Source organism: Vicugna pacos, chromosome 9 (genome assembly GCF_048564905.1).
Source record: "Vicugna pacos chromosome 9, VicPac4, whole genome shotgun sequence".
NCBI classification, from domain to species: Eukaryota; Metazoa; Chordata; class Mammalia; order Artiodactyla; family Camelidae; genus Vicugna; species Vicugna pacos.
The window spans coordinates 5,105,559-5,118,540 of record NC_132995.1 but is presented as its reverse complement, the minus strand read 5'-3'; the positions used below and the strand labels follow the sequence as shown (position 1 = coordinate 5,118,540).

General features: G+C 51.1%; 1 protein-coding gene across 7 annotated transcripts; it reads right to left on the bottom strand.

The window, feature by feature from the left end:
- Positions 1 to 6,203: 6,203 nt before the first annotated feature.
- On the bottom strand, positions 6,204 to 12,885 carry SIGLEC10 (sialic acid binding Ig like lectin 10). Of its 7 annotated transcripts, none has more exons than XM_072968569.1 (12): positions 12,834 to 12,885; positions 12,364 to 12,747; positions 11,928 to 12,212; positions 11,568 to 11,615; positions 11,214 to 11,477; positions 9,903 to 9,950; positions 9,514 to 9,771; positions 9,144 to 9,428; positions 8,748 to 8,829; positions 8,613 to 8,649; positions 8,481 to 8,555; positions 6,204 to 6,939 (listed from the first exon to the last, which is right to left on the bottom strand). In XM_072968569.1, exons 1-12 carry the CDS (start codon positions 12,868 to 12,870, stop codon positions 6,673 to 6,675), a joined length of 2,070 nt encoding a protein of 689 aa, XP_072824670.1. In that variant the 5' UTR covers positions 12,871 to 12,885; the 3' UTR covers positions 6,204 to 6,672. The 7 variants fall into 7 exon arrangements, with proteins under 7 accessions (XP_072824670.1, XP_072824671.1, XP_072824673.1 ...); XM_072968570.1 differs by having other exon boundaries at positions 11,928 to 12,038; positions 12,834 to 12,870; XM_072968572.1 differs by lacking the exon at positions 9,144 to 9,428 and having other exon boundaries at positions 11,928 to 12,055; positions 12,336 to 12,747; positions 12,834 to 12,870.
- Between the last annotated feature and the right edge of the window lie 97 nt (positions 12,886 to 12,982).

The following is a 12,982-nucleotide window of genomic DNA, read 5'->3' as shown; positions in this document are numbered from 1 at the left end:
TTAGATAAGACGGTTAGGAAAGAAGCTGTGGGCATGAGTCAGCAGATCTGGGAGTTGAGTATTTCCAGCCGAGAGGCCAACAAGTCCAAAGAGCAAGCATAGTTGTTGAATGTCCCCTTTTTCTCTATTCTAGAATCCAATGCAGAATCCCACTGAATCCCCTCCTTAGTCGCCTCTGGTCTGCAGCGGTTGCTCAGTCTCTCCTTGTTTTTGTACAGTCTTGACAGCTCTGAGGAATACTAGTCAATTTTATAAAAAAATAGCAGCCTATGTTAATGAATAATTCTAATTTATTTAAGCCTCATTTTACAGACGATCAAACGTGCCTCAGAGAGGCAAAGTAAGTTACTCAAGGTCATAGAGCTAGTAAGTAGAACCATGGGATTTGAACCCCAGTTCCAGAGCCTGCACTTTTAATGGAGACGTAAGAATGAGCCAGATTGTATAGTACCTTGTGAGCTGCAGGGAAGACTTTGGTCTTTCTTTCTTTTTCTCTCTCATTTTTTAATGCTAGAACTTTGAGATGACTTTGAATATTTGTCAGCAGAAGTGTGATATAATTTGATTTATGTTTTAAGAAGGGCACTGCGCCTGCAGTTTGGGGAATGGATTGTACAAGACTGGAAGCTGCCATTGTCTAGGCAGGGGCGGTGGTGACTCTAAGGAGGGTGGGGGTGGTGGGGATGGGAAGATGTGAATGGGTTTATGATGTGCTTTGGAGGGAGAACCATTAGGACTTGCTACAGGACTGCTGGAGGTAATGGGGAATCACAACATCCCACTTTAAGAATGAGAAATCCAAGAGACTAGCTTTCACTTTCTGAGTTCTTTCGAACCCATATAATGCTGGTGACCTGAGGTGATGCAGAACCAGCATCTGCCCTTGAATGGCTCTCAGTTTTAAGGGGTAGGGAACAGAAACAGAGAGACTGTAACTAGGGTAATCAGAGCCTGGACACGGGGAGGAACAGAACAGTGAGAGCCCGAAGCAGGTTAGATGTTGCCTGGAGGCAAGGAGGTGGAGAGTAAGACTCGGGACCCGGAAAACATTGTTGCTTGCTTGCAAGGGTCGGGGTGGGGCTGGCCGGGGAGGGTTTTTTTTTTTTTTTTTTGGAGGAGATGGCCTTTGGAGTAGGTCTAGGGTAAGTGGTTATTTGATGTAGAAGAAAACGGTACAAGCAAAGGCCAGGTGGCTGGAATCGAAAGATTTTTATCAAGAAGGCTGGCTTTCCTTTCCTGGCGACTGTGATTCGCATGCAGATCTCATTTCTCTGGTTACGTCCTATCCCAAAGAGGGAGCTTATGTGAAACAGGGATAGGAAATTAGGGTTCGAATCCCGGCTCCGCTTCTTACTAGCGTGTGACCGAAAGCAAGCCGAATCTCCGTTTTGCTCGAGATAGCGCTTACTGCTCAATTCCAGCGTAACAACATTGCTTCTCGTTTTGTTTTATCATTGTTTCTCCTATATTCCATCAGGGTCCGTCCTCCTCACTTACCACGTACCTGGCCCTTTAAGGCCCTCCTGCCTACGATAGGAGGGCGGAGGCGGGATCTTGCGTCTCTAAGGAAATGCCCTTTACCCAGCTTCCAAATTTGACAGGCAAGTTTTGAAAAGTGACCAATCAGCTTGTGCGTCGGGAGGGAGCGAAGCTTCTGATTCGCGGGGAACGCTGGCAGAGAACGCCCGCTTTTTCCTGCGTGTACAGCGCGAGACGTCATCCCCGGCTCTGATTGGCGGGTGAGCTCGCGTTGTTTCCAAGTCTCCTCCCTCCGGCAGCCAAATCCTTGAGCTAACATCCTCGCTCTTTTATTGGCTACGTTTCTCAGCGCAACCTTCGCTCTCGCCTTCTGATTGGCTGTCCTCTTTCCGCGCCTTCTCCAAGCTGTAACTGAAGATTTTCGTCCCGGCCTTTGGAGGTATGTATCTCTTGTCGATTCTCAGTCGCGGTGGCAACGTCCGTGTCCGAGTAGAACCAGCCCAGGCCTGGAGATACTGAGCGAAACCTGGTGGGGAGAGGAGCCCCCCAGTCTGAGGGGTTCCCGACTAGGGAGCCTCATTGCCCTAAACCAGCGTTAAAACCAGCCTCTTCCTTACACTTCCCCCTACAGGCCTCGGACCGTTAAAGTCCCAAGATTCGATCTTCAGGGCCTCCCCAGCCCACAGGGCTCACGGATTCCCTTAAGTGTCCCTCCCTTCCACTAACGTCCCCTGCAGGAGACGCCCTGGGGACCCTGCTGTCTCCCTTGAGCCTTACCCACTCTTTCAACTTTTCCATCTTAAGGCCCCTTCCGGTCCTGGGGGCTCCTCTTTCCCACCCTCACCCTTATATCCTCTTTCTCCACTCCACCCCCTTCTCCCACCTCCAGGAAGTCATCCTCTCCTCCCTTCCTTGGAGAATCTCCCCACTGTAGAGGTTCTCATCTCACTGCTCCCCTCCCAGCCCCTTGAAGGCCTGGGGATCACCTTTGGACTTTGACCCAGGAGTTACACTTTCTTCCTAGCCAGCTTTTATTTCTTGCCTCCAATCCCCTTGGGGGACCTTGGGAATCCTAAAGTCTCCAAAGAGCGATCCCGCCACATGGTTAGGATTCCCATACTTAATCCTCTAACTTCTAGACCTTTCAGGATGGAAACTGGGACCTCCCCACCCTAAGGAGTGCAGTCTCCCCTCCTCCTAGCCCATTCCCTTTTCTTCTAGGCCCACCATTCCCCTGGGATGTCCTTGAACCCTGCAGGTTTGAGGAGGGTGGCCATCCTAAGGGCCCTCACTCGTTCAGGAATCCCCAGGTGTCCTTCAGTGTCCAGGGAGGGTCGTCTCCAGGGATATCTCTACCTTCAGATCCCTATTCCTTCCTCTTCCTTTCCCCAGTCCTTAGAGCTCAAACCCTCACTGTCATTCTCCCCTTCCCCCAATCTTTTAAGTTTTTTTTTTAATTGAAGTAGAATCACTTTATAATGTGTGAATTTCTGGTGTACAGCATTATAGTTCAGTCATACATATATGTACATATATTTGTTTTCATATTCTTTTTCATTCAGGTTTTTTAATGGATTCTTTTGAAATTTAGGAGGTTGTCCTTAAGCCACCCCCACCCTCTCAAATACCCCCACCTGAGGGTGTTCTCTGGCAGTTCCTCCTCTGCTGAGTTTCTTACCCCTTAGGCATCCCACTGTCTCCCTAAGGTCTCCCCCGTCACTGCCAGCTCCTTCACACTCAGGATACCCCCAGGATGTCCACCATAAAGGGGTCATCCCTGCCCTGTGAACCTTACTCTTCCTTTTCAGGTACTCCCCTCTCACAGTTAGCCCCCTCCCTTCATTGTCCAGAGGACTAAAAATTCAGGGATTATCCCCTGGGCCTCTCCTTCCTTTGGAATTGCCCCATCCCCCTTTGACATACACTTGGAACAATCCTCGTTTTCATCTTCCATTTTCAGAGTCACCTGCATTCAGTGGGTTGCCTGGTCACTTTCAGGGCTTCCCCACATTTTGAGAACTTCCCCACACAGCACCTCCAACTCAGTGACAGTCCCTTTAGCCCTCAGAGCAGAAATTACCTTCTAGGTTCAGACGGTGATCTTTAGGGTCTCCCTCAGCCTCGGAGGTTTTCCTCACCCCGAGGGCTTCTTCCTTTTACACACTCCCCAAAGGCCCAGCATCACTGTCTCCATCAAGAACTTCACTTTCAAGGCCTCTTTCTAGGTTCCCCCTTTTCTTCCAACCACCAGCTTTGAGAGTCTGAAGGCCCAAGGACTAAAGATCACTTAGACACGTTCACTTGCATGAACTCATTTAAATTCTCATAATCTTTTTAACAGATTTTAAAAGTGCTCCTTGTGTTTGGTATTTAAAACCATGTGGCAGTGTGACATAAAGGAGAAACACAGAGGCGTGTTCTCCCTTACAGTGTGGTAGAGCAGGGTCTCAACTCTCCTGCCAAGAAACAGAGAGCTCCATTAATTAGAAAAGATTCACACACCCCAGTGTTCACAGCAGCACTATATACAACAGCCAAGACATGGAAGCAACCTAAATATCCTTCGACAGATGACTGGATAAAGAAGTTGTGGTATATATATATATGTATGCACTGAGATACTACTCAGCCATAAAAAAAAGAATGAAATAATGCCATTTGCAGCCACATGGATGGACCTAGAGATTATCATACTGAGTGAAGTTAAGTCAGAGAAAGCCAAATACCCTGTTAGCACTTATATGTGCAATCTAAAATATGACACAAATGAACTGATTTACAAAATGGAAACAGACTTGCAGACATAGAAAACAAATTTATGGTTACAAAATGGGAAGAGGGAGAGGCATAAATTAGGAGTTTGGGATTAGCAAATGCAAACTACTATGTATGAAATAGATAAACAATGAGGACCTACTGTATAGCACAGGGAACTGTATTCAGTATCTTGTAGTAACCTATAATGGAAAAGAATCTGAAAAAAGAATATATACATATCTATATATATATATAATATAATATATATATAATAATATATATATATCACGCTGCTGTCCACCAGAAATTAACACATCCTTGTAAACCAACTATACTTAAAAAAAAAAAAAACCCAAGGTACCTACCATCCCAAGGGGTGGGGGAGAAAAAAGTCCAAGAAATCTCATCGGACTCACCCACCCAAGGCCTCACATTTTTGCTCCACAAGAGACCTAGTGTTTGGACACCTGCCATTCAGAGTCCCAGCCAGGGTTAGCCAGAGAAGCAGCTCCAGCCAACAAGAGGCCACTACTGTGACCAGTTAGGTTGAGTCACTTGTCCCCAAACCTGTCCCTTCTCTAGGCCCCAATACTTTGGGAAACTGGGGGTGTGTCAGGAACAACTGGTCTCCCTCTCTTTTCCAAGGGGTCCAGTCCCAGCTTAAACCTCCACTGGCTGGAGATGAGATCTGAACTGAGTTTGAGGTGAAGATTTAAGGCCAGGCTGAGTTTTAATAATCAGAGCTGACTGGAGAGTTGCAGAATGTCCAAGATCCTGTTAGGGGATGAGAAAAATTTTGACAGAGCATGATTAAGTCAGAAATCAGAAATGTAGAATCATTTTATAGTTATACCTCCTGGAGTTGATAGTCTCCAGTTAACTGGCTATAAAGAGTATCTGGCAGTACAGAAAGTCCAAGTCAGCTGACTCCCAGCCTGTCCTTTCTGTAGCTATGTTCATCTACACACGCCTTTCCCCAAGAGGACTGGACTGCAATACTCTCCCTCCCCCTCCCTCCAAGTCCCAAGCCGTTATTGCAGAAGTCAAGATCTTAACACACATATTATTGTTATTGACCCCTGGCCAAACCTGGTGACTTAGCAACACAGTCCCACAATCTCCCAGGTCAAACAAACTTTGAAGGATTGTTCTCATGCAAGATGCAGGGGCAGAGGGAGGGAAACAGAGGCCCCACCAGCATCCTCCCCACTCCGAGTCTATTAAAAGGAATTTGGGGACCTGCAGCGCTCATCACTTTTGGGTCCTATCTGAGTTTGAATTTCACTTCTGCTATTTTGTTATGTGACCTTAGGCGAGACCCTGTCCCTCCCTAAGCACTCCACCTATAAGATGAGGCAGTTGTTCAAACTACTGGGTGTAAGTGGTAGAGCATTTGACCGCAAAATACCGAGTGTAAAATAATCAGCCAGGACATAGTGGGTAACACAGGGAATATAGCTAATATTTTTTAAATTAAAAAAATTTTTGTTAGTGGGGTAGGTAATCAGGCTTATTTACTTATTTATGTTTGGAGGCAGTACTGGGGACTGAACCCAGGACCTCATGCATGCTAAGCATGTGCTCGACCCCTTGAGCTATCCCCTCCCCCACTGCCTTCATCTTAACACATGGGGAAATCGAAGCTCCGAGAGGGAAAGTCACTTGCCTACACTTACTCTGGTTAGTAAGTGGTGGAATCTGGACACAAGTGTGAGTGCTTTGTCCTTTCCATATACTGCACCTGCCAGAACCCCTTATCAGGCCCGCTCTGTTCATCAAGCCACCAGGAGGCCAATATAGGGTTGTGACCAAAAGCCTGGGCTCTAGAATTGAATTTTACTAATCATGTGGCTTTGGATATGTCTGTAACCTTTTCATGATTCAGTTTACCCAACTGTATAATGGAGATAAGATCTGTATAAAGGAACCCTTGTGGGAGGGGGGAGAGTATAAAGAATGAGCATGGCTGTGTTCCAATAAAGCTTTATTTAAAGACACTGCAATTTGAATTTCATGTCATTTCCATGCATCACAAAACATTCTATTTTTTCCCCCTCACCGTGTAAAATGTAAAAAACCCTCCTGGCTCACAGTTGGCATGGAAACAGGCCAGACTTGACCTGCGAGGTTGGCTTGCCAACCTCACAAAGATGATCTTTAAAGGCCCTCCCACCTTTGAGAAACTGAGACTGTGAGTCACCAGCAAGGGTGAGGCCTGGGTTTGTCAGAGGAAAAGCTTTTCCTTGCTGCTCAGAATAGTGTTATTTGCAGAAAGCCACTCTGGAGAGTTTTGTCAAGCTGGTCCAAAATGCTAGGTTCTGGGATGGGATGAGTCAGCCTTGAGGATTAAAGAGAGAAAAGGAGACACTACAGTTCTTCTCACATGCTCTCCCTTTCTCCCTGGCCTGGATCCCAGTCTTACAGCCCAGCAGACCCTCAGTGGAGCTGGATTTCTGCATAGTCCGAGTGGGCATCCTTGGACCCCTGAGTCTCCCAGGGCCTGTGGCCTGGAAAGTTGAGGACAGCATAATGGAGCTCCTCTTGGTTGTTCTCATACTCTGCATCTTGAGTGGAGGCTTTGGGTCCTGGACAACTGTAGGAAACATAATAGGGCTCCTTCTGCTTGTGCCTGGATTCCGGGGGGTGAGCATCTGGCGGAGGGGGCCGGGAAGGACTGCTTGGATTGGCTTTCCGTTTCTGAGCCTAAGAGAAAGATGACCGTCACTCGTTCACTCATCCCTTCAACAGATGCTTGAACACCTACCACCCACCAGGCACTGGTTGAGGAACTGGGATCACATCAGGCAGTCAGTAAAACAAAGTCCCTGCCCTCGCGGGGCTGGCCTTCCCTCCTGGGGCAGGAATAAACATAAACACATTAAAAAAAAAAAACCCACAAGTGTATTGTTTAAGACTGCTGGCCTGTGGTTCTTTGCTATGGCCGCCCTAGCAAACTAAGGCGGGCAGACCGGTGTAACCACCACCGCAAGATACAGAAATGTTCTGTCACCATAAAGAGCTCTTTCCATCCCGAACCCCATGCCACTGCTAACCTGTTCTCCATCTCTACAATCTTGTCATTTGAGAGTGTTATATACTTGGAATCCTGTGTATGTGACCATTTGAGACTGGCTCTTTTTTTTCACTTTTTTTGGGGGGGTCCCTAAGCTCTATCCAACCAGCTATATATCATTTGTCCCTTCTGATTGCTGAGTAGTATTCGTGGGGGGAGATGTACCTATTTGGGTTTTAAAACGGTATCAGGTAGAGAGAACTTGACCTGATGAACAGGCAAGAGTGGAAGCTGAGAGGACACACAGAAGGTGGCCATGGTGTCCAGGTGAGAGCTGTCGGCATGCGGACTAGGGAGAAGGGGGGAGAAGTGGTTTGGATGGATTTTAGAGATTTGCTGATGGATTGATTGTGGGGTGACAGAGGAAAGAGGAGTAAGAGATGATTTAAGGCTTTAGGCTCAAACAGCCAAGTGCTGTTTGCTGAGATGCAGAGGATGAAGGAGAAGGGTTAAGTGGTACTCAGTTTGGTTTTGGACAGGCTGAGTTTGAGATGCCTATTAGACACCCAAATGGAGAAGCTACCTAGACAGTTGGCTATGAGTCTCAAGTTCAGGGATGAGTCTGGAAGACATAAATTTTGGATTCGTCAGCATATAGATGTTCTCTCCTGAATATATCCAGCATTTATTGAACATTTGCTAGGTGCCAGGTACTATTCTAAATGTTTTACAGGTAAAAAATGAAGATATTGAATATCTAGAATGATCCTAGGTGATTGGTACGATTATTATTCCCATTTTACAGTTAAAGAAACTGAAGCACAGAGAAGTTAAGTGACTTGTCCCAGAACACACAGCAACGAAAGCAGGAATTAACCCAGGCAGGCAGACTTCAGAGCCCTGCCCTTAATCAACACCAGGACATAGTGCCTCTCAGTGATATTAATCACTGTGACACCATTAATTATAATTAGTAATGTCCTTGGTGGTGGTAATGGAACAGCTGCTACATATTGAGCAGTAACAGATGTCATAATCCTCAGACCAAGTCTCTAGGAGGAAGAAATGGAGGCACAGAGGCAGGGAGTCTCATAGATAGTTAAGTGCCAGAATCGGGATTTGAATCCTACTCCCAGATTTCCCCTGTGATGTCTCTCAGGCAAAGGGTGGGGGCCGGGCTGGGGAGGAGCGGGTACGGGAGTCAGAGAAGGGGAAGAACAGCACCACTCACTAGGAGGCCGGGTTTAGGGATCACGTTGATGTAATCCAGAATCGTGCTCCTCCGGGAGAGTCTGGACCGCAGAGTCTCTCCCGGGGCCGGGGCGGCCGGGGCGGCCGGGGCGTCCGGGGCCGGGGCCGGAACCTCTGCCTGGGTCCGTTTCTTCCGCAAAGTCTTCACGCTGAGGAAACACCCCGCCGGTGTGCGTCCTGGCCCCGCCCCTTTCCCGGACCCCCGATTCCCACCCTCCATCCGTCCCTGCTCCCGCCCCTAACTCACGCGATCGGGATGAGGCAGAGGAAAAGCAGGGTCATAAGGCCAATTGCTACAAACACTCCGTTGGAGATAAGTTTCTTTTCACCTGCACAAGGAAACCGCGCAGCCTTCTCAGCCTTTCCCGTGCACGCGGGTCCTGGCGTCCACCCGCCACTAGGCGCGCAGGCTGCCGGCTCCCATTCCAGAGGTTTTACCTGCAGTCCCTTCCCATTGACTTCTTGGAAACTCCGCTGCACCCCAAGCCCAGGTGTCAGGCCTTCCGATTTAAATTCCCCCCTCTGCAGCCCCAGCCATAGGCACTGGTGTCCTGGTTCCTAGCTCCTGCCCCAACCACACACGGAACCCTGTCCCTGCCCCGCTCAGTCCCCGCCTCCACGGGACGTCTAGTTGCCCCCTGACCTGGCAGCAGCAGGACCCTGGCGCTCTGGGCCCCGTGGACATTCTGAGCCTCGCAGCTGAGGCTGAGGCCAGAGCTGAGCCCCTCACTGAGGCTCAGGGAGCTGTTGGCCCAGGGCCCAGCCGAGCTGGAGGTGACCTTGAAGGAGGCGTTGCTGAGGGTCCCCTCCAGCAGCCCCTCCCCCAGCCGCCAGCGCAGGGAGGGGGCCGGCTGGGCTCGGGAGGAGCAGCTGCAGTGCAGACCCCCGTCCTCCCAGGAGCAGGAGGGTTCCAACAGCTGTGGGGGGTCTGTGGGGAGGGGGGAGAAGGGTCAGCAGTCCCTCTTCCCTCCCCTGGACCCAGGTGTCCTGCCCCCAGGGGTCCCCACACTCACAGACCACAGAGAGGCTCAGAGAGAGATACTGGGAGCCCAGCGGGTTCTGAGCTTGGCAGGTGAATTCTCCTTCGTGCTCTGTTTGTATCTGAGGCAGTTCCAGGACCCCGGGGTCTGAGGGCTGGGAGGGGCTCAGAGTCTGTCCCCCTCGGGCCCAGCTCAGCCGGGCTGGGGGGTTGCTGTGAGTGACACAGAGCAGACGCAGGCTTTGGCCCTCCAGGACCACAAGGGATGTGTCATTCCCGAAGTTTTCCAGGACTGAGGTGGGGGAGAGGCAGGACAGATGCACAGCTGAGGGCATGGGGACCCCCTCGCCTGCCGATATTCCAGATGCCTGGGCCCCCAGTTTGGCAATGAGATGCCCTGGTTCCTCTGTCCCCCTTTCCTACCTGTCCTGTTTGCTTGGGAGACCACCACTCTCAGGTTCTCTGGGGCATCTGAAACAGAGATAGGGTACTGGCTCTAAAGTGGCCGGGACTTTCGGGCTGGGCAAAGTGAACGTCCCTGGGGATGAAGGGCTGGGAGGGGGCAGGAGGACTGACTCACCCACGGAATGACTCAGTGGTGAGAGACCCAAGGGAACAGGCTGGTGGGAAGGGAGTGTCCCTACGATATTGTGATTTAGAATAGAAATAGATATTTTGTCTTTGTCCCTATTCCTGGCACAGAGATTCTAAAACTCTCGGAGTTCCTGAGTGGTCGGTAAGAGTGATAAAAGCCTCTTGTTATTCATAACAAACCCCTTGCAATCACCCCTGAGTTTATGTTAATAAGGTGACTTCGGAAGCACCTAAGGTGGGGGAGCGGGCTGGTTGCCAGGGCAACCAACCAGTGATTAGAGGGTTAGAACTTCCAGCCATGCCCTGACCTCTGAGGAGGGGAGAGGGGCTGGAGCTGAGTTCAATCACCAATGGCCAATGATTTAATCAATCACGCCTATGAAATGAAGCCTCCATAAACCGCCTTCCCCATGATGGGGTTTGGAGAGCCTCCTGGTTGCTGAACACATGGAGATTTGTGGAGAGTGCTGCCCGCGGAGAGGGCGTGGAAGTTAGGTGCCCCTTCCCTGTATCTTGCCCTATGCCTCTCTTCCATCTGGCTGTTCCTGAGTTATATTCTTTTATAATAAACTAGTGATCTAGTAAGTAAAATACTTCCCTGATTTGTTTTTTTTTTTCAGTTTAAATTTAATTTTTTTAAATTGAGGTACTAGGGCTTGAATGCAGGACCTCAGGCATGCTAAGCACACACTCTACTGCTGAGCTCTGCCGCACCTCCTCCCCTCCTCTGGGTTCTGCGTCCTGCTCCAGGCAAGTGATCGAACAAGGAGGAGGTCGTGGGAATATCTCCAACCTGTTGCTGGTCGGTCTGAAGCACAGGGGACAACTTGAACTTGCAACTGGCTCTGAAATGGGGGCGGGGCCAGTCTCATGGGACCGAGCCCTTCCCCTGCGGGACCTGATGCTCTCTCCAGGTAGACAGAGTCAGAACTGAGCTGACTTGTAGGACATGCTGCTGATATTGGAGCATTGCTTGGTGGTGTGGGAAAATCTCCCACATCGCAGTTGGAATTGGAAACCTTAATCCCTTAGGCCCCCAGCGAGGGGAGGTTCTCCCTAGAGCTCTGCGACCCGGTCCTGGGTCCCTTGCCTCCTCACGTCTCCCCCTCCCGAAGCCAGGTCCCAGCTGATCACACTCACACTGCACAGAGAGGTCCAGGCTGCGGCTCTGAGCGCCAAGCCTGTTCTCGGCTTGGCAGGTGTAGCGGCCTGCATCCTCAGCCTTCACCCCGGGCAGCACCAGCTCCAGGGTTCTGGAGCCGGAGGGGTGGGACCAAGAGAGGACTCTGTCCTCCAGGGCCCAGCTCAGGGTGGCGAGGGGCAGGCTATCAGCGGCACAGAGCAGCCGCAGGAACTGGCCTTTCTGGACTGCCAGATGTGGGCTGTTTCCCCACGGCTCCAGGGCTGCAGAGAGAGAGGCAGAGAGAAAGCAGAAGGGCTGCAGGAGGACCACCATTCCCCCACGCCCCGACACCTCCAATAGGCCCTTGGTACCTGACACATTGGCCCGGGAAGTGCTGACAACCAGGTCCCTGGGGGCGTCTGCAACAAGATGGAGAGCTGGCTTTGGGGAGGAATGCTGACTTCCCCCTCACCAGAAAAAACTCCCTTGGGGAAAAGAAAGTGTGACCATCCTCCAGGAAGACGAGAGACATGAGTGCCAAAGATGCGCTTGTGGACAGGGGACCAGGTGGCACCCCCACTCCCCTCCCAGGGTGGGGGCAGCATCGTGAGACTCCACGCCTTCCTCTCTGAGGCCTGAGAGGTGCCCAACATCGCCCCGCCGCATCGCCCCATCTCCCCATCCCCCATGCTGCTTGCACACCCTGATGTCCCTCCCGCCACCAAACTCACAGGCCACGCTAAGTCGGACTGTCTTCTCTGTGCTCACACCCTTTCTGGAGAAGTCCACTCGACAGGTGAGCTCAGTGCCGTGATCCTGGGGTCTGGGTGTGAGGGTGAGCACTGAGAAGTAGGAGGTTCTTGGCCCGGCTCCATGGGAGGAGACTGCAGCCCCCGTCCAAGAGAAAGTAGGGGCTGGGCATTCCTCAAAGATCCAGTTAAACACACAGATGAGTGTCACCTGGTGCCCAGGCTCTAGGGTCTCTGGGATGTAGACCTCTGGCTTCTGTGTCAGGTCTGGGATGGAGGGACAGAGACTGGGATCCGAGCCCCAGATGGTCACCCATGGTCCATTCCCCATAGTCCCTCCCCAGTTTAAGAAGCAGAAGATGGCGAGGGAGGGGGAGGGGGATGTCCCACCCCACTCCAGCTGAAGCTGGTTCCATACCTGTCACCTCTAGGTAGAACATGTTCTCCTTGAAATTATATTGGACATAACTGCCTCTCTCCAACCGAAAGAAGTACGATGCTGCGTCCTCCATCTGTACGTCTCTGATCAGCAAAGAGCAACTCTGGCTGAGATTGCCAAGGAGCTGGAATCGGCCCTGGGTGTCTTTTTGCACCTTTTGGCCTGGCTTGTTTGTGGCCACTGGTGGATCAGTGTCTGTGTTGGCCGGGTTTCTGAACCAGTAGCCGTGAGCTGGGGTGGCATGAGTCCAGCCTCTTTGAGGATAGGTGATCAAGGAGCAGGACACGACCACGCACAAGCCTTCCTGCACACTCACGGACTTCGGCACTTGCAGCTGGAATTTGGGGTACAGAGCCCCTGACCCTGGGGGGAGTCAGAGGCTCAAGCTGTAATCCCAGCCCCACACCAGCCCCCAACCCGGACCCCTGCCGGCCCCGCCATCCACTCACCGCCCCACAGCACGGCCAAGAGTAGTGGCAGGAGCATCTTGGACCCGCTCTGGGCAGGCTCCTGCCCCAGACGCTGTGGCTGGCCTTAGGCACTGGCAGAAGGCGGAAGCTGAGCCCCGGGGGGTACTGATGCATGAAATGAGCTTCTG

What these genes read in the sequence shown, in the direction of transcription:
- SIGLEC10 (XM_072968569.1), bottom strand. Translation starts at nt 12,870, where the DNA reads ATGCTCCTGCCACTACTCTTGGCCGTGCTGTGGGGCG. An exon ending in CTCCCAAGCAAACAGGACAG is followed by an intron (nt 9,772 to 9,902) that starts GTAGGAAAGGGG and finishes CCCCCACCTCAG; the next exon opens with TCCTGGAAAACTTCGGGAAT. An exon ending in TCTGAGCCTCTCTGTGGTCT is followed by an intron (nt 9,429 to 9,513) that starts GTGAGTGTGGGG and finishes CCCTCCCCACAG; the next exon opens with ACCCCCCACAGCTGTTGGAA.